The following is a 20775-nucleotide window of genomic DNA, read 5'->3' on the forward strand; positions in this document are numbered from 1 at the left end:
CCTCCTTGCAGGCAGATATTTTGTCATATTTGTGCCTCTGCTGGCTCATACTGCATTTTATGGCTCAGCTGTATTAAAATGAATAATATATAGGGGCAGAATGAAGCTATGCCTCTGGTACCCTCAACAGCATTACAACACTTCTGTGGTGTGTGAGAATTGCTCTCAATTCTGAGAAGTGGTTTCCCAAAGAGCAAGATGGGGACACTGAGCATGGGAAATCAGAAGACGGAAAGTGTTAGGAAGCACAGATTCCGCATTTGCAAAAAAAGAAGGTTAGACAGGTTTACAATGACTGACTGCCAACAAATATGTATGACGGGCATCTGCTTTGAACCTGTGATTTTCCACGAGGCATGCAGGCCAGCAAAAATCGGTCCTCAATTGTTCTCCTCAATTTTTATTCTTTCATCTCTCCTGAAGATGTCCCTTTACTGTCTTTAAACACACGGTGAAGGCTGTTCATCATCGTTATATAGTATTATTATTATTATTATTATTATATTCTTTGGTTTTCCATATGCACAAATGTTGATGTGTCTCAGGAGCAGCATTGAGTGGTGTACAATGTGCTTTATGGCCCCAAAGGTCTGTCTTTGAGAATTGATAAGGACTTTCTTATATCAGAGTTGTACCTGACAGAACTGGGGAAGCATAGCACAGATTCTTGATTTGCATTTCTGTAGTTAATTGACAAAGTTTACCATTGTCTCATGTTTGTACACACTCATTCACAATTCAGGTATGCCCTCGTTCATGTCAGCTCATATGACTCCTATTTTTTGGTTGTTCATCCAGTGTAACAGTATAACAATCTGCTCAAGTTGCCAATACAATGGTCTTTGTGATTTCTCTCCTCACTCCCTTGAACGAGCACTTAGTTGGTATAAAAGTGATATTCTCCATGTTGGAAGAGCTGCAACACCATCAGTAGTGTGCCGATTGACTGTGTAGTAGTAATAGAATTTCACTTTCCCCCTTGGGATTTTCCACCTCAGACTATTGATGCATTTCTTGGGCTTACAATGCCGTCTCACTCCCAGAGGTTTGCATTGCACTGGGTACACAACTCACTGAATCCAGTCACATTTAGCCCTGGGACATGTTCCATGAGAGGCCAAAAATACAGTAGATGCAGCACTGGAGAAGAAGCAGATGACATGTTCTCTTTCATCTATCAAATGCCACAGGAGATTAATATAAATTAGGGGTATAAAGAATAAAGGATCAACCTGCAACCGTTGTGCACACAGCATTGTCTCGACACCATGGCGGGAGGGTACATGAAGATGAGGGGATATTTTTCTATTCATGAACGCAGTCAGCTTAGTCTATGGTGTGCATTCCAATGCGTACCACGTCCTCTTAACATTAACCGATTTAATCGAGTAATATGACTGTGTAGACCAACTGTGAAATAATGCTGCAGTATGGTAATGCATAATATTAATTTAAAATGAAAGATGACATTCCAATCATTTTTTTTCTACTCACATTAATTTCATTTCTGTTTTCATCTCACCAAGCAATTGGAGTATAAATCTGATGTTTCAAAACCTCTTTCCTGCATTTTGGGCCTTAACATTAACTGAGAGGACTAAAAAGGAACACTGTTGATTCTTGACATTAATTTAACATCAATCCACTTATGTGTCACTACTTATGTATTTCTTTTTCTTGCACTCAAGGTCTCATTGAACTTATATTTTGACCCTGACAATTTTAGTAAATGCCTACTCTACCTGTATTTTTCTGAATCTGTGTATTATTCTTTCATTCGTTTTTTCAACATAAAACCAAAACTAGGAAAACAAAATAATTAAATTTTGCCCAATTTGTTGCCGGACCCAAAACGAAAAAAATGGATAGCAAATTGTTTTTCAGATTTCCGATTTTGTGCACTATTGGAAAATGGATAAAACAGATAACGGGCGGTTGTCCAATTTGGAGACAGGGCCTTTTTGAAACATACTATACTAGCTGTGTGTACTGATTGGCCCAAAGCCAGTATGTAGTATGCTGTGTGTGAACGCACGCTAAATCTGCAGTATGCCAAAAGTTCCAGGATGGTATACTGATTCGGGGAAAAATCCGCAGTAAGCAACGAACCAGTCTTCGTGGCGTACTTGTTCCCGAAAGTCAGCGCTGCAATGATGTCACGGCACAAAATGTTTTTCAGTTTAATTTAATAGCTGAGTTAATTTTTTATTTGGATTGTTTGTGTGGCACTTTATTAAGTTTCAAAAACAATGGAATGTGGGAAATTAACGCTTTAGATTCCCCAAAATGTCGTCAGTTTGGGAATTTGCTCCGATATTTTCAGAATTGAGAAGAGCCGCTGGCCGGGAGCTGCTAGCAGCCGGGAATACAGACGTGATCGCCGGTCAACATACGTCGTCACCGCGGGGCAGAGAGTGATCCAATGAACTGACCTGCAGCTCTTTGGAGAAATAATGCTGGCTGCTAGAAATCCTTTGGTTACATAAATGTTGGTTTCGTAGAATAATCTAACAATTGGCTGCCACATTAGTGCTGCTCTGAATGTAAAGTTTTAACCAGACAGAGCAGGACTGACGCAAACTACTAAGAACTACTAAGAAAGAAGAAAGAAAATCAATAGTCAAAGAAATCAATAATAATGAAAAAAAAACAGGTCAGTTTGTTGGGGTGAGTATGAATGACATTAATAAGCAGATTCCACAGCTGTTCTATCTCCTGTTCATTTGGACCTTTTTGACTTGCACCTATTAGACTCACCCATCTGTTTCCAAAATGGAGCAAGGGAAGTGAATGGAATGGGGGTCATGAGACAGGCATGCTGGGATGAACTAACCAGTCTTCTGCCTCGTCCCACCAAGACACAGTCATTTATCATCCAGGCATTCAGGCTGGCCAAATCAAAATGGTGAAGACCAAAAAAGGACCATTAAAACTTTAGTGTTTTTCCCTTGGGATGGATGTAAGATGGATCAAAGTCACTCCTGTGTACAGGTCACATTCTATCGCTACAACAACCCCAAATACGGATACCTGGGGATATTCTTTATGGGGTAAATGCAGATCTGGAATCAAAGATTTGACATCATAGTCACTGGTAAATGATTCTGCAGAGAGGTTTTCTATTCTATTCTCTGAGCATTAGCAATGGTGATGCAAACAGTGTGATATGAAGGTGGTCAACCTCCCTAAATGAAAGTGTCCAACACGTTACTCGCTAAAGTTGATTTTTATTTTCTGCTCTGAAGCACGTCTCAATGGCAACATATAATGTAGTTGTGCCAAGTGATCAATGCCATGCAGTATTTAATGGGTTTGCTAACAGGAGCCAAAAGTTATTGGCTGAAACTTTATAAGACCACTTATTTTGGCCAATTGATTTTTGTGGTTTTTGGCCACAAATTGTGATTGATCTGGGAATTAGAGTCTCTAAGCTCTCAGATTGCTTCAGTCAGAAAAAAAGAAAGTGTTTGGAATTCTAAGACAAGTGGGAAAAAAAAATTCAGAGGAGGAAGGTGCAAAGAGGGTGGAGTTGTTGAGTGCACGTACCTGTTTGTCTGTCCACAGTGAAGAACCTCTCTCCATCCAGAACACTGTACACCACTTTGGCACTGCTGCCGTAAGTCGGATCGTCAGCATCTGATGCAGTAACCTTCATAACGGACGTCCCTGTCAAAAGAAGACAAAAGAAAAAATTACTGTATGTGCCATGTTTGGATGAATGTTGTTCACCAGTTTGAGCTTCAAACCATTTAGACAACGTAGCAGACAATTCTCAATGCTGCAAATAATACTGTGCAGACTACAACTTTGTTGTCTTATGATTTCATAATCTGGGTCTGAAGATCTTGGGATAAATCTGTTGATTTAAGACTGATTTGATTGATTATGTTTACAAAGTCTCAAAGGGAATAATAAGAATACAATCCACAATATCACGTGTTTGACTACACGTTCACATTTGTGCACTAATTTTGCTGTGATTATAACTAGGTTCCTGCTTATGATTATAGCTTCATTATCATCACTATGCAAATTATTTTTGATTTCTTTTTTTAAATTTTATTTTTAAGTGTTAAAATCCAACATGAAGTCATTATCGTCATAGACAGTTAGAAGGACAAAAGTCTACAACAAACAAACATGATTAGAAAAATAAAAAAAGACTGCACATAACCTTAGAGGTAACCCTGAGATTCATGGGAGCGCTGTTTTCAAGTCATTATTCCCCTTTCCGTATATCATTAGAACCATTGTACATGCAAAAGCCTCTGGCAGCAAACATGACGGCACATCTCTGCATTTAGACGCACACATTGTTTTTTAGCTCAGCTGAAAAAATGAGAAACTTAAATGGTCTTTTTTAGGTTGAGACACAGCAAGATGCTTGTCTTCCAACAGTTTTTACAAATAATTTCAATGGAAATGAATAAAGACCAGGAGTCCATCTTTGTCTCCATCCCTCTGGTCAGCACAATGGGTAATTACTGCCAGCTGGTGTTGTCCACCAAAGGTCACCACAGAAGCCTTTCTGAGAGCCCTGTCATGTTACTGTTCAGCCACACAACGGCCGTATGCTAATGATACTAATTAATGGGAGGTGTCAGTGCACTGTTTGTTTCCTGTCATCAAATGGAGCTCCTTAGGGGAATGTGATCCAGATCACTATTCTACTGCTGTCACCTATGGCATCTGCTGTATGTGTGTTCGATAGAAACTAACATATATGATGCTTCTTTAAAGTCAAACTAATGACAGAGTAACTGTTTTTTTTTCATCCAAGAATCAATTAGTAATGAAACGGATCTTGCAGGAAACACAAACACTGATGGACAAATAAATGGCTCATTATATTCATGTGCAAAGCCATGCGTAATGGACACTGTCAGCAACCTGTGTGTGTTTATCAGTCAAAATGTGATATGTTGCAGCTCACAGTCTATTCAAAGCACTGCATATTAAGAAGATTGAAATTGGCTTTTAATTCATATTGTGAGTCATATCATACTCTCATTACTTTATACAAATATGCAAAGTACACAACAGTCTGATCCTTAGAAGATCAAGTTATGCAAAACATTCCAGTCAGGGAGATCATTCTAATCGTGCTGAAAGCATAAGGCTAAATAAAGAACGAGGCATTTTCAGTATTAGCATTGGACAGCGGTTTGCTAATTCTGCCTATACCTGGTTGGTTCAACTGCCGTGGGTCCAATAAACCATTTTCGTCTGTGGGATTACTGTCTTATCTTAATTTTCCCCAGGTAACAATCAGCTTGACGCTCAGCTGTTTCTGGGTAATGGCTGGCGGCATTCTCAGATGGCTTGAAAGAGCTATATAAATGCAAATGCGATTTCATTTTGTTTATATTAAAAAGAGAAGTTTGGCACTTAGTTCGTCTTCAAGCTTTTGGCTTGCAACTGCGTTGTTAGAGGGAGATGAATTACTCACAGTATCTGTTGGCATGGTTGGTGTGGCTTTAGCAGATTGTACAGCTGATGGACTTGTGGGAGTTCGATAGATTATTGACTCTCTTACTCTGTATGTAATGCATACAGATAACATGGATGGAGTACAACTAATGGATAGCATGATGCCAATATTCATAATTCAAGTTGTTTTTTTTTCTCCTCTCAACTGAAATTCAGACAGGCTGAGTGTAGTATGTTTGCCAGTCACCTCCTTAGCTTGGTGCCACATTTTGTCAATGTTAGCCAATGTAATTAAAAATTTTGTCTGGAATTTGCCACACCTCACTCACTCCCTCACTCCACTTCTGACACTGATATATGCAGCAGGCAGCTATTTAGATGCCGGGGTCGTTCCATCATCGAGGAGAGCTAGCATCAAGTAGCATTAATATTCAAATGCTGATATGCGGTTCAATCACTCATGTGAGGCTACAACTGAGCTGTGCAAAACAGAATTTGGGGGTTTTAATTGCGATCCATGAATTGATGAATATTGTGACTATGGAATTTGACAAACCAGGAGAGCATTCATGAAAGCAGCAGTATTTCGTTGGATTCTCCCTGCGGACTGGCTTCGTTACAGGGGACTCAACACAGCCTACAACATCTCATTGCCATGCAGCTATAATGAGGTTATGCCTTTGATATTCATTTAATCCTCTAGCAGAGCAAAATGACTGGGACAATAATTGGGGGTTGAATGGCAGCTGTTTATTATTCATTATTTTCCATCTTGGTTAATTGTATTTGTTCTGTGTATTGTATTATAGTATAATATCTTCCTCTTTGGCTCTTACAATCCCACCGGATGCCATAATTTCATTAAATAGGCTCCTATTTATTTGGATGTTTTTTGTATGGGTATGTTCCTTTATTTGTTTGAAATGCTTCTGGTTTGAAGAACAATTACTAAAAAAAGAATCATATACTCTGCGTTGTAAATAAAGATCATTTAAAAGATAAATATTATTCCGTGAAACCATCAGGCGTCACTTGGGACTTAAATGTGAAAGGTTGATTCTGGGGTGTGGAGGATAAGATGGAAACATGGGTAGAACGTGGATGAGGATAACTATGGTTAGATTTATGCATGAGGCTGGTTTATTGGTATCAACACAGTCCTGTCAGGATGCTTCCTATTCAGCTTGCTGGGAGAGATGGGTCAATTAATGTGCACAGAGCTGCAGGAATGTGCCATGTGTGAGACACTAGACTGACAGCTATATAAGAGGCAGCCTCGTAAAAGAGATTTGTGCCTGTCTCAGCTGGTGCTGCACTGGAACGAGCTTCAACGGAAGGGCTGCAGCACTGAGCCTCCGTCCTGTTCCCACCCCCCTTAATCTGAGAGCCTGAGTGCTCCCTGCCTGCATTATGGATCATTTAGTCAAGCCATAAAAGTTGAGGTGTTTTCACATGAAAAGTTATTTCTTCACTACTTCCACTGTGATTCATTCTTCTCTCATCCACATAAGCGGCCCGGGAGAGGGATGAGGACAGAATGACGGCGAGGCAGAATGAAGTATGAAGGGAGAGGAATTTTGCCATGTCATGACTGGCGATGACCTGCTTACACTGATCCTCTCTGAGACCTGCACAAGGATTGTGGAGTAATTTCTGTCTCCTGCTAAATCTAATCTTTGAACCTCACAACCTTTTGTGAGCATTGTGACCATCAGGTCATTGTTTTGAAATATTTTAGACCAGTGTAACATCTTATCCATTTAGTCATTTCAGTAATTTTCTATAATTGCAAATGATTTCTGCTGCTGATAAAACTGTCCGTAACCATTGGAGCTATCCTTTTACTTTTTAGTAATTAGTCATTTTACATTCATTGAAAAAGATGGCTCTAAAACAAACCAAATGAACAATAAACAACTTTGTACTACTACTGTCTAGAATATGCACTCATTTATGGATTATACATTCAGTATATTACTTTCAAAATAATGAATAATGCGTGTTATCATACAGCCTCCATGTGTTTTGACACTTTGAACTCATATTTTTGTGCTTTGTGTTGATGTCTGTTTCTCCATCTCGAACACACACACACACACACACACACACACACACACACTGATTCATACACATGACCACACGCAAATCAGCCAAGATCAATTGCTATCGAGCACTGTGGTTAAGGGCATAATGGTAGATGTTACTGGCCATATACATAAAGGTGGTTGGCAGAGAATATTGATTGTAGGTTACCCCTGCCATGTTGCATTGCTCTCTTTTGTGAACCCTCTGCTCCGACTGTCTAATCTACTTTGGCTATGACCGGCCTGAGCTGTCTTAAAGGCAAGCACAAATGCATGCAGCTCATGGGGCCACAGCAACTGTGTGTGTGTGTGTGTGTGTGTGTTAGTGATGGAGTAACAGACATCAAGAGATGGGGTGGGGGTTGTTTGTTCTTTGGGTTAGATATTTTTATTGCATATCATCATCCCAAAATATGTTAGATTTGTGTTAGTGTGTTAGTATCATAGTTAAATGTCGTGTTCTCTTCATCGAACCGGTGGAAGAACAACTAAAGCTATCCTACTATTCAGGACATTGCTTGACAGAATTCGAGGCACACTAACTGTATGACATCTTCCACTGAATCAAATCAAGGCTCCTTTCTTATCACAGGTCATGCGTGATCAGCAATATTACACATAATCCTGTTGTTTATGTTAATGCTTATGTGACCATAACCTTTACTAAAGCGTGTATTTTTACCTGAGGACATCTTGTACTACTTTGTATGCAGTTTGCTAAAACACCGCATTTGGATACGTTTCTTACAACTTTGACTTTGATTTTTTTTTTTATTTTTATTTGTTTGTATGTATTCATCTCTTGCCATCACATGACATTTTAAAACCAAAGTTCTCTACTTAAATGCACTTTTTGTCTTTATCCTACTGTCCTATTAATCCTATTAATTCCGTCAGGGTTAGTTCAGATTAGGGGACGGCCTCTGGCACTAACCAGGCTGGTCTTTGTTATTTTAATGTTCTTTCCCATGTTGGCTTGTGTCATTTTAGACAGCTGGGTGCACGGTGCACTATAATGGCTGTTAGCCATGTCAGACTATTAGTCTCCCTGTTGTTCAGACACTGTAGGTTGCCAGTCAGTGTTACCTGAGCTTAACAGCCATGGCAAAAACATCCCATTGTGCTACATCTCTTTTGCTCGAGGGTGTTGAGGTCATCTCTAATGGAACCACATCAAGCACAGGATTAGCTCTTTGGAAATGTCTCACCCTGATTCTGATAGCCCTGCTGCCTCTTAGCAACACCTGACTTTTCAATGGTAGAACAGGATGACTGCTTCCACGTCTAAATGGTTTCAGACTTCTTCATGAAGACGCCGTACTTTGTTCCTCATGTGGCATCAAGACTGAGAAATAAGGGTTTTAGTATGCATGCTGTGATATGGTCTAGTACTCTTTCAAATTATACCAAAATCATTCCAAAGGCTTGTCTTTATGTTTGTAATATTGTTAGAGTAAACAGAACATCAGCATTAGCTCTGACTGCCAATATGCCTTTGCCAATAACATCTCCACTGCCATTATGTGAGCTCGATATTGTGTTGAAAAACCTGAGCCATAATACTGAGTAGTATGGTAAAAAAAAAAAAGTAGCAACAAACCAGTTCACCTTCATTTTAGGCTCCGGCTTTATGTTTGAGGCCCAAACTCAAAACTACAGCCACTAGAACACATTCAGTGAAAGCTGTTGCTTTATAAATCCAGACTATAATATATGAATTGAAGGTCAGCTAACAGAGCGAATGTGTGCTTTTAACATCACAGGTCATTCCGTTAAACTATACTATCATTCTATCATTCATTAACATCTAAAATCTCACCTTAGGCTCTGACACTCAGCTCAGCAAAAAATGTATACTACCTCACTGGTGGTAAGTGGGCCAGGAAACTATCATTTATCATTTGAAACTGATCTACCTCTAAGTCACACTGACGTTTGAATACTATGAATACATTTTTTGATTTCTTTCAAATTTATCCAAACCAACATCATCTTTCGGTCATCTGCACGTATCTGTTTGGATGTTACTGGATGTTATCTTTTCCAGTCTTTATAGTCACAAGTGAGAGGACACAACTGACAGCAGAGTTGTTCCAGCCGTACACCCGCTCCCGTCCCAACCTAAAAAGATATACAGCTCGAAGCAAGATTCAATCACCCACAAACTACAAATTGGATTTAACACTGCAATTTCATTAGTGGCATATTTTTGACAGAGCAACACAGAGCTCGGGCCCTCACACTTAATCATCATCTTTGCCTGCCCCCTCCCCTTTTTGGACTTAACCAAGCGTGAAAAACAAACTGACTATGTACACGAGTTTATGTATGCTGGAAGCTGCTGACAAAGACAGACAGTCAGCAGGAAGCCTCTGTAAGAAAGGTTTGGGGGGCAGGAGAATATACAACAAACCTTTGACATGCACCAGGGGAAATGACAAGAATGGTAAATAAAAATGAACATTCCTCAGGTAGCTGGCTACTGATTGCTTTCTTACTATTACAGCCTCACGTTTTCCGAGGCAATTTGCCATACAGCGGGCCATAAAACAGCACAGTGAGCGTATCAGTGGAGCAGTTAATGCTTGCAGCCTGCTTCTGTGACAGCATAAAGCGCAAGCCTGCCCTGGATCATAGGAGAGTCACACAAAAATGCATTCTGCAATAATACAATACGGTATGAATACTCTGCACACAGAAATATATGCACTCTAAAATGTAGGAATATATGCTTTACAAAAAGGAAACTAACAAATGAACGATATCTTTGTTTCATTTAACCTTATTTTCTGAAAATGCAGATTAATAGATGGAGCGACTTCAACCAAATGTTGCTGAGAAAAGACTGTCTACTGTATCAGCTACATGTTTGTGTACCTTATCACATGATGCCACCAGGATGCACTACAAAGTGGGCAATATGCAACACAGGTAACAGGGAACAACAAACAAAACAAACAAAAAATACCCTTCTTCTCTTGTTCGTTTTCTACTACCATCTCTTATGTTAACGGATCGTTTTGAACCGTGTCTTAAATCCGCTGTAATATACAGTAAAAACAACTATTTATCATCCAATTTGTTTCTCATGACTTGGTTACCTTGTTAGGCTTCCTTATCCATTCATTTATTGTGGGCCTCTGGGCCTTTTTTGTTAGTAAACCCCTATGTGCACTCTGCAAGTCACCAACTCTAAACTGAATTGACCTCACATGTCTGGACATGCCTGTCTTTATTCGTTTTTGTGCAAAAAAAAAAAAAAAAAAAAATGACAATCCCCCAAAGCTCACATGAGTGGAAGAAGAGCTGGCTGTCAGTGTGTTGGCTGACTGCACTTTTGATTTCAGCTGTGGCTCTAATTATTGCATTATAATCTTATTTTTATAACTGGGTCAAAATCGACCCTAACAACACAAAGGTCAGAATTTCAACCAGAGCGTTTTATAACTTGGTGAACAATGTTTTATTTTATTGAAATAGAGGTACCTGACAAAGTTAAAAAAAAAACAAAACAAAACAAAAAAAACATGATGCACTAAACAAATGTATGTGGTTCTTTTATGCATTTAAAATCTAAAACGGACCTAACACAAGTTGAAGGATACACTGACACTCAAATGTAATAATGTAGTGCCTCACAACAGTGTTTCAACTTATTTTCTTTATCTTTTTTCCTGTTTCTAACTACCTATTATGTCCGTTTCGCCCTCTTTTTTCTCATTCACACATATTCAGCTCATTCAGTTTTCAAGAGCTGTATGCCCGCGGTTTGTATCATGCTGAGGTAAGCAGGAATTAATCCCAATAAGGCTTGAACACGGAAGAGCCAATTCATTTCACTCCATTCTCTGAGTCTCGCTCACACATACACACACACACACACACACACACACACACACACCTGCTGCCACCCAAGTCTCACCCAGCTGAGTCTGTGTCTGGCCCCTTGGCATTTGATAGAGATGCACACAGAACCCTTTCATGTCTGGAGGATGTGGTATGCTCATTGTTCATTCATTCCAGTGTCAACTCTCGTCATGCAATGAAAATATCTACACACCAACAAATTTGTTGCCTTACGCTAACGATTTTGTGCCAGATCTCAACCATAGTGTTAAAATCCAACTTTAAAAACGGTTGAGCAAATCATGGCTGCAAAATCAAATGGTTTCAGGACCTTATTTCCCCTCAAAACCATTGGACTGTCAGTATATCAATATATCTGAGAGCAAGGTTACAGAATGGACAGAAGTAGTGACGTTAACCACCGGTAGTTACTATCTGACAGTAAGAGCAGTTTTTTCAGGGAAAACGTGATAATACACGAATGGTTTGCACTATTGAAAATAAAATAAATAAAAATGTGTAAATCACCACTCTTGAAATTGTGTCTAGCCCCAAAACAAAATAAGATACTAGTTTATTAGATTATGCTGAAGAAATACGTTCTGCTTTAAAATGTGATGCCAATTGTCTCTGACCACCAACAAGTCAGAGGTGTGAACAGGAAATGTTTTGCCCAGTTCATCTCTGCATGTGCACACACACACACACACACCTCACAGGAAAAAAAAAAGTTTCTGACACATCAGTTTCGACTTTGACATTAATAGCATGCTAATGAAGCCCCTGTCACCCTCATGCACCTGTGTTCCGTTTCACCTGAGAACTCTACGCAGCCTTGAGGCACAGCGAGTACCGCTGCACACAACAAACATATCTGACACAATTACAAGTATTGTGATTTTACAGCCTAAAACCTTCGTTAACATATGGCTTACCACCATCTACTCAGCGACACTCCCCTTCTTTCCCCTTTATTCTCACTTGTCTCGTTATGTGTCGGAGCACAGCCAGAAAGCTCATCTGGGAATAAATGCAATCCCGCTACACCTTCTTTCTTTATAAGCCTGCATGGTCTTTCTCATTTTCTGTTTGCTTCTTAGCTATAAGTCATAACTCTGACACAGTCCACACGTGGATCCACCTTAAATGTCCATGTCACCGTCCTTTCCTCCTCTGAATTCAACAGCCTCACATTTATTTTCATCTCCTGTCTGATCATTCCTATTTCATTTTTCCAGTGGGAGAGAATTTTATCATATTGCTCTCTGGCATGTTCTGAGACCCCATGAGATCAGGACAAATTATATCATTTTCTACACCTTAAATCTCTTCAGAATATCCTACTTCTCATAATTCTGTACAAGTACACATATTGATATATACTTCTGAGCAATCATCCTGCAACAAGCCATGCTATCGCTCTTGGTCTGATTGTCTGATTTTGTCTTACCTATAGGTGACAGCTCTGCCACGCTGCCAATGTAGGGGCCTTCCAGGAACTTGGGCTCACTGTCGTTGATGTCTTGGACCTTGATGACAAACTCGGACTCAGGTTCCAGAGGGTCATTGGCGAGCCGTCCACGGGCCTGGGCCCGCAACGTGTAAAATGCCTTTTCTTCGCGGTCTAGTCGCTCTGTGGCGTGGATGTCTCCTGTTAATTCATCGATGATGAAGATGGAGCCGGCCCCTTCTCCGGAGATTGTATACTTGATGTTGCCTTCGCCTTCATCTGAGTCTGTATGAATCTGTAAATTGATATTTTTTAAAAAAAAAGAAAAAAATCAAGTTTGGAATGTAGCTTCTGCAAGATAATGACTAAACAAATACATACTTTATTTTATTGAACCAGTCACTCACAGCAAGTCGGAAATGTTTTACAGCAAGAACACTCAATATGCCACACATCTTTCTGCCACCCATTTGGTTGCGTGATATTTCAAATATATATCTCCTCTGTACAAGTGATTCCCAAAGTCTGTCCCCTCGTGAGCCTCCAATGTACTTGTAGTACTTGGACTTGTAGATGTGCAAGTACTCACTATTGACTTAAACATGTACTTACACTGTAAAGTGCACGTGACTAAATTGAACCGTACATGAATTTATCGATTGCTAATCTATGCATCACAGAAAATTAAAGCCACAAATCAAACAATGGCAAAGGATCGTGGGTGCAAATCACACCAAACACATTAATATTAATCCAAGTATTCAAGCTGCACGTTGTTCCGCAGGAGTCACAAAGGAAATATCTGCACCAGATTGTAATGAGGACTAATGGACCTTGTATTTCTTACACATTTATTATTGTTGGGTTAAACTGTAGCTTTAATTTGCTTGAAGACCTTTCTCCATGAAGCTGAGAGTCACTGACCCTGGTCTACAGGGGGGGTCGTTAGATCCACATACCCTGACCAAAGCCAAATATCAGAATTCCTTACCAGTTAGTCCTGAACTGAAGCTTCTCGGATAAGTGTCAAAACATCTTCAAGCTAATTAGCAATTCCAGTTAACCCAGCAAGTAACTCTGACTCGTTTGTTTGATTAAAATTCAGAAATGCATTTCTTCTATCCTTTCTCTCCCTAATGGTAATTGAAGCTTCAGTTCTTGTTCAAGGTCCAGCCATTAGCATTCTTATGACAAAAGACACCGCTGCTCAAGGTATAATAGGAAATCTTTTCTGCACATCGTGTCCTTCACAGGATGTGATGCCCCAAATAAGGAGATCCAAGTCGTTTCAAAGGTGGTTAAAGGTTGAGAAAGAGGTGCAAGAGCTGAGAAGTGAACTTAAAGGAGCCCTTATAAATCAGAGCTATAGTTCCCCCTAATGTGATTAGAAGACATTCCCAAGGTAGCAGTAGTAGCAGCAGCAGTCCGCCATCCCAAGCTCCCCTTTGCTCTTTAGTGCGCACAAGACCTGCTCTGTTTCTCTCTCATGCATTCTGTTGGAAATTACAACATCGACATGTCTGCGGCATAAGGCGGGTTCATTTTATTGAGCAGACCAGAGGGGAGGCGAAATGGTTGTGCATGGCCTTCCCAGTTAATATTTAATAAAGGCTTAATTAAATACAGGATTCAAGCACCCTTACAGCGTTTTTCATTCCGTATTTGTCGTAAAACTATGAAATAATGCAAGGATGTGACTAGAACCCTTACCCGTTTTGCCTCCCATTTATTCATTTCACCACTCTGAATCATCCTGAAGACAATACATCAGTTGACAGAAAATATACCGCCAGGTATTTTAGCATTATAAATATTTTAGTTATAATAAAAGAAGTTTCATTGGTTCACACTGTGAGAGTTAACCAATAAAAGTGTGAATTCTCATGTGCCAGTGGATATGTTTCCCTAAGACAATGTCTGAGCCACTCTCTGTATTTCTATATTAGATTCAGCAGACTCAGAATGTGTGTGAATCGTTGTCATCATGTGTTAATTCAATTGCACAAGGGCTGCCACCATGCATGCACGTTTCTACCTAGTGTATATGTGCACACCCAAACGCATACACCACGTAACCGTGCAAGTATGCCCACATGCAAAGGCACAGTGAGTTCATCGTTCTGCTGGGATGATGCAATTTCTCCCCCCTCAGGCTGGATATACCCATCCGTCTGTCAGTCTATCCTCATTGGAGTGATTCAGGTTGGCAGCTTGAAAAACACACACACTACGCTTAGCTAAGTTGTTCTGTGCAAACTAAAGGTCACAGCCAGGATGTCACTTGCTGAGCAAAAAGAAACAGGAGTGCAAAATGGAATTTGTCAACATATATATATATCTTTTAATTTGATTAAATTAAAAAATATTTTTCACGACATCGGGATGATTTGTGGTGAGAAAAACAAAACAAAACAAACACTACTCTCAAAACAAAGCCTAATAGCATAATTGCCTTGGCAACTATGCAGCAACTATGTAGCTTAGGCCACTATGCTGTTACCCTTTGGTGTTCAGACAATCCTCATATCGCCTTAAAATGTTGTCAGAAGTGTATTCCTCAATGTGAGACCCGCAGCTTTAGTCACAATAAATTTAGACAATAAGAATGGATTTAAATGGTGGCCCAGTTAACAGCAAATACAGTACATATCTGTCTGACTGCATGGACACAGAGAAGTGGATCATATTGAAAGAAATCTGCATTTTTAGGCATTTCACAAGTCATAATGTAAATATTCCCTTCAGATGAAAAACCAGGCCCTAATGACAAATATTGTCCCTTTGATAGATGTCCAGAATATATTTTTTTAAATTTATATTCTCATAAGTGATATACATTTAAAGAAACATACCAGTTTACAAATCCATGATGGAATATTCATTATGAATCATGCAAATTAGTGGTATTGTTGGTTAATTAGTGCAGTTGGTTAGTCAACAGAAAAATACAACATTTAAATACTGCTTAATACAGAGTGAGTGTGGATTTAACTTAATAATGCTCAAAAATGGTATTTTTTAAGTATCACTGCTCTGTTCAAAGCGGTTTATAGCATACAAATACCGGGAAGCACACTACCTACTCAGCAACAGACAAACAGCTGACAGATAAGGGAATCAACCAACGTATCTGGGAATGGAATACACTGAGAGACAGATACTGCAGTATAACCGTTAGATCAAACACACACAGCTTTGAAGACGTATATTTGACGTAAATGTCACCCCTGAACTGTAATTGGCACCACTCTGTCAATGTTCACGTGACATGCAAATATTGCACCAAAAAATAAAAGCACATCCCTGAAACAAAAAAAAAGTTACTATACCTTAACATTTTGTATGATTCAAAGCATTTAGCCTAGACAACTTCATGCATGGGTGAAGTTTGAGATGCCTGAGGGGTTACAGTGAAGAGCTGTAGGGTGACTCAGGGGATGGGGACGTTAGCTGATTCCCTGTCACATTCACCGATGGGTCATAAAGAGTCTGACTGTCAGCGGATGGGCACCTGCTGAAGGGGACATATGACTGATGGGAAGTTTCCCGGGTCTTTGGTAGGAAGCACCTTTGGGTTTGTACATTAAAAAAAATGGAACAGCACAAATGAATCAATGTTACACCTAGCAGAACAAATTATTGTACTTTTACTAACCAGCAGTATGGCAAATAATATGCTATGGACAAAACTCAACTAGAATAAAATAGTATTTATGTATTTTTATGGAAGGTTATGTTTCGGTTTTCCGTTTCCAGTGCAGACAGCAGAGTGTGGGTTACACTGATCCTTGTTTTATTGAGGGTTTCAAAGTGAGAGCAAATTGGCTGTCTTATATTTAAGTCTGTGTCATCAGGAGTGGGTCTTTCACATTTCACTGCAGCTTGTCAGGCTCTCTGATCTTAACAGCTTCAAAGTGTTAACAAGGTGACTGTATCAAAGACGGTGGAGCCAGCTAGGGGTAGAAATGGGTGCATGCCACCGGAGACACCCAGAGACAAGAGGGGAGAGTAAATGGTGGGAAAGGGAGTGAAAAAGAAAGTGGAGAAAGTCAGAAAAAAAGATACATCAAAATGTGGGCTCCGTAAATGTTTAGATGGAAGATACATTTTTCAAATATAAGTAAGAAACTCAAGAATATTCCCAATTGAAGACCAAATGAATCCTATATAGCAGGGGCCCCCAACCACCGGGCCCCGGACCGGTACTGGTCCGTGTTTCATTTTGTACCGGACCACAAAGAACGAATAATCCTGATTTAAATATACACTAAAATATGTTTTGCTTCCGGGTGTCTTATTTTGAAAGACAACGATTTCCGCCCTCGCCTAACTTCCGCGCGTATTTATCCTGCATCAACAATGCAAGCTAGCCCCTGCAAAATGAGGCAGAAACAGAGTTCACTGGAGAGTTTTTTCTTTTTTTTGTAAAGGGTAAACGACACAACGATGAGACAGCAGATGGGTCACAGACTGTCTGCAAAAGAAAGCTGCATTTAAAAGAAAACACCAAGATTCCTACCGGAGTTCCGAGTTCATCAACAGGTGATTCACAAGTCCCACACCCACTCTGTGTAATATGCTGTGACAGACTTACTAATGAAACCATAAAACCATCAAAACTGCGCCGCCACATGGAGACAAAACACCCAGCATTGAAAGAAAATCCCTTAGAATATTTTGAAAGAAAAAAAAAACGGGAACAAAGGACAGAAACGAGACTACGGAGTAGACTGGATATAAGGAATACGATTGGAGTGTCACTGTCTCCCATCACCCCCAGATGGGACCGTCTAGTTGCAGGAAAACAAGCCCAGCGCTCCCAGTGATTCTACATTTTGGTGAGTTGATATTATTGTGTAATACTTCATGAAAGTATGATGTAATGTAATGTAAAATGTAATTGTTGCATTCAGATCACATACTAAAATATATTGATTCATGTTTTTGTTTTTGGAACCTTCACGCCCCTACCCGGTCCTTGAAAAAGTGTTTCTGTTTGACACTGGTCCCTGGTACAAAAAAGGTTGGGGACCACAGCTATACAGGACAATATTATTATTGCATCATACAGTATGTAGAGAAGAAGATGAGAAAAGGGCTGAAGAAAACAACAAAAACAGCAGCCCAACGACACTTTGGTGCTGCTTTGTCACCTGTAAGAAGCTGTAGTCAAAAGAATGGTAAATAACATTTTAAAAAGTGTTTTTTTTTAGTTATGTGGTTTCAGTTTGACTGGTGAAAGTTAAGAGGGCCAAAGATGTTTTTGAATGTGATTACATCTACACAATAGGCAAAGAGAAGAAAAATGAGAGAAAAATGCCAGATACTTTCAGAAATATGAACAAGTTGGAGAAGGCCAAAACACTTGGGAAGAATACTCAATACACAAAATATTTCTTTGCAAAGAAATATTTGAAAAGCCTGTGCATCCTACAAACAACAAAACAGAATTATTTATGACTGTTGTGCCCAAAATAGAGAAGACACTTGACAAAGGAGAAGGGAAATGTGTTATTTATGTCTCCTTTATTTCCTTAACAGACATTTAGAATTGTCTAAGCTCATCAGCAACTCTGTCTCCTTTAAAAACACATGTTTTCAGTCCCCCGTCTTCCGATGCACCATTGTTTTTTTGAATAGTTAAAAAGGGAAATTAAAAAAAAGGTGTGTGGGGGGGTTCAGATTCGATCCACAGTAATTCATTTTCTGTGCGTTTGTATTAAAGCTGTCTCTTTAAGGTGATATAAGTGATTTTTTATTAGTTAAATTTCATTCGAGCAGGAGCTGGCAACGCTGTAAGTCATACGATTAGGAAGTTCGACTTAGGCTGAAGTACTAAGAAAAAACATTTTGCAATTATGTACAGTGGGACACTACTTGGCCTTAATCCCTTACTGTTCAAATTAAAGTGTTCATACCAAAATCCATCCATCCAAGTCCACCCACGTGTGGACTGGTGCGAAGGAACTGTGGCTGATGCCTGACACAGAATGAACAACTTTAATGTTATTAATAAAATCATCCATCTTCTGCCTGCTGTGACGCTCTTTCAACCATTTTATATCAGCTCGCTGTCTTCCCCAGCACCCTGTCCACTAAAGAATCACAATACAATTTATGAAGCTGATTCATTCACTTTTCATCATTTTCTCATCCTCCTTTTTCTGTCCTCGGGTGTAACACATTGACTCTTCGTCAGTCTAGTCACCTAATCAGCAGACAGCACTGCCCGTTGCCCTTGCTGTGTCTCCATAATAAGAATGCAGCTGTCAAGATTGCAGACCAGTAATGGTCAAGGGATAAGAGTAGTGTAACGCCCTCCGCACTCCAGGGAACAGCTCAGTTTGTTTAGGATAAACAGATCAATATACAGTTGATATATTAGCTGGTCAACAGTCAACAACTGCATCTAAGTGTACAGATATTATATATAGAATATAGAAGGTTCATTGGACTGATGGGTGTGATTTTGTCTTTCAACATTGTCTGATGTAAGACAATCAAATCATACATGCTGTCTATTCACATCAGCTTAGTGATGTGCCAAACACACACAATGAGAACAAAAAGAAACAGCATTAAACACACACGACACAAAGGTGGCAGTACGATGGCCATAAAGGCCACAAGCGGCTCATTGGAACATTATTGTGATTAATACAATGTCTGTCTCAACAACAACTTTGAGACAGACTTGTGTGAAAGACCTTGTTACAGAAAAAGCATGCAAACACAGGCACTGTTAAGTCAGCCACCTCATGTGGATCAGATTGTTGTAGAAATGTGTAATTTATTCCACTTGAATGCAGTTCAAATTCATATATATATACTAAATTAATGTAAATCGGAGTTGGTGCTTATCCTTAAAAATGCCCTGTGACAAGAGTGCTGCAAACCTTCCCTCCACTGCAGGAAAGTGTGTTTAAAATCCCAATTTACAATTGTCATGAAATCAATGGACCAACGGTCAAACACCAACCGTCTTTACGGCAGTAAAGAACAGCACTGAGAAGAACACTGACAGATAGCTAGACAGTCCTGATTATACAGACAGGTGTGTAGTGACAGTCGTGTGCCAAGTAACTGAAGCAAAAGTCTGTCAGGTTTGGCCTCGTTATCCTCATACAAATCTATATAACATGTCTGATTAACTTAATATTGAGAGAGTTGACTTGAGGCATCCCTGAAAGGAGATTGTTGTGAAATTGTGTTACAGCAGCAGCAGCAGCAGCAGCATGTCATATTATAATTGCTTCCTTCCTGCTGCTGTAATGTGTGCATCACTCCATAAAAAGCACTGACAATTTATGTCCCTTAATCTAAGAAAATGTCTGCTGCTCTGTGGATAAAAGGATGAAAAACAAAACAACAAAACTCAAAAGTAACTTTTTACGTACGTTTATTCAGCAGATATTATGCATCTTGTCTTACCTTTCCTACGTAGAGTGGCTCTGTGCCCGTGTACTCCTCCACCACAAAGAACTGGTTCCAAACCCATCCCCTCTTAACTCTTTCAATTGATGAGGGTCCTTCTTCTGGTTTCCTAGCCCCTGACGTTGAACCACTAGTCCTTGAGGCTTCACACCAGCCAAAACCACAGCAGCTGAGAAGACATACAGCTGCCAACAGTGCCCAATGTCCCACTATCCAAAAAGAGGCCATTTCAATTAAAAAAAAATAAAAAAATGTTGAAATGTTGAAGGGTTCAGGTTGAAGTTATAGGCTGAATATGGAACACATCATGAGATTATGTAGCTCCAACCACCTAGGGCTAGTTTGTATTTTAATGCAGTCATGCATTCAAATAATAATATAAAAAAGACCAATTATTTGTGAAGAAGCTATTTTGATTTTCCGTGTTACCCCTTAGATAGTGATATGGACTTCTGACATGAATTTCTGATGGCAAAAAAAAAAAAAACAGATTTTACAGATTTATTCCCTCAAAGTTCAGAGGAAAAGACT

At 39.5% G+C, this 20775-nt stretch overlaps 1 protein-coding gene across 1 annotated transcript in view; it reads right to left on the bottom strand.

The window, feature by feature from the left end:
• The window catches only part of LOC144741026 (cadherin-22-like), a 48320-nt gene extending 27848 nt beyond the window's left edge, over nt 1-20472 (bottom strand). The window contains 3 exon segments of the mRNA XM_078623715.1: nt 3547-3666; nt 12811-13105; nt 20242-20472. Of these exon segments, the coding sequence (XP_078479841.1) occupies nt 3547-3666; nt 12811-13105; nt 20242-20472 (646 nt within the window).
• Nucleotides 20473-20775: the final 303 nt, after the last annotated feature.

The sequence above is a fragment of the Lampetra planeri genome, unplaced genomic scaffold (assembly GCF_965212315.1).
Source record: "Lampetra planeri unplaced genomic scaffold, kcLamPlan1.2.h2 scaffold_399, whole genome shotgun sequence".
Taxonomy (NCBI): domain Eukaryota; kingdom Metazoa; phylum Chordata; class Hyperoartia; order Petromyzontiformes; family Petromyzontidae; genus Lampetra; species Lampetra planeri.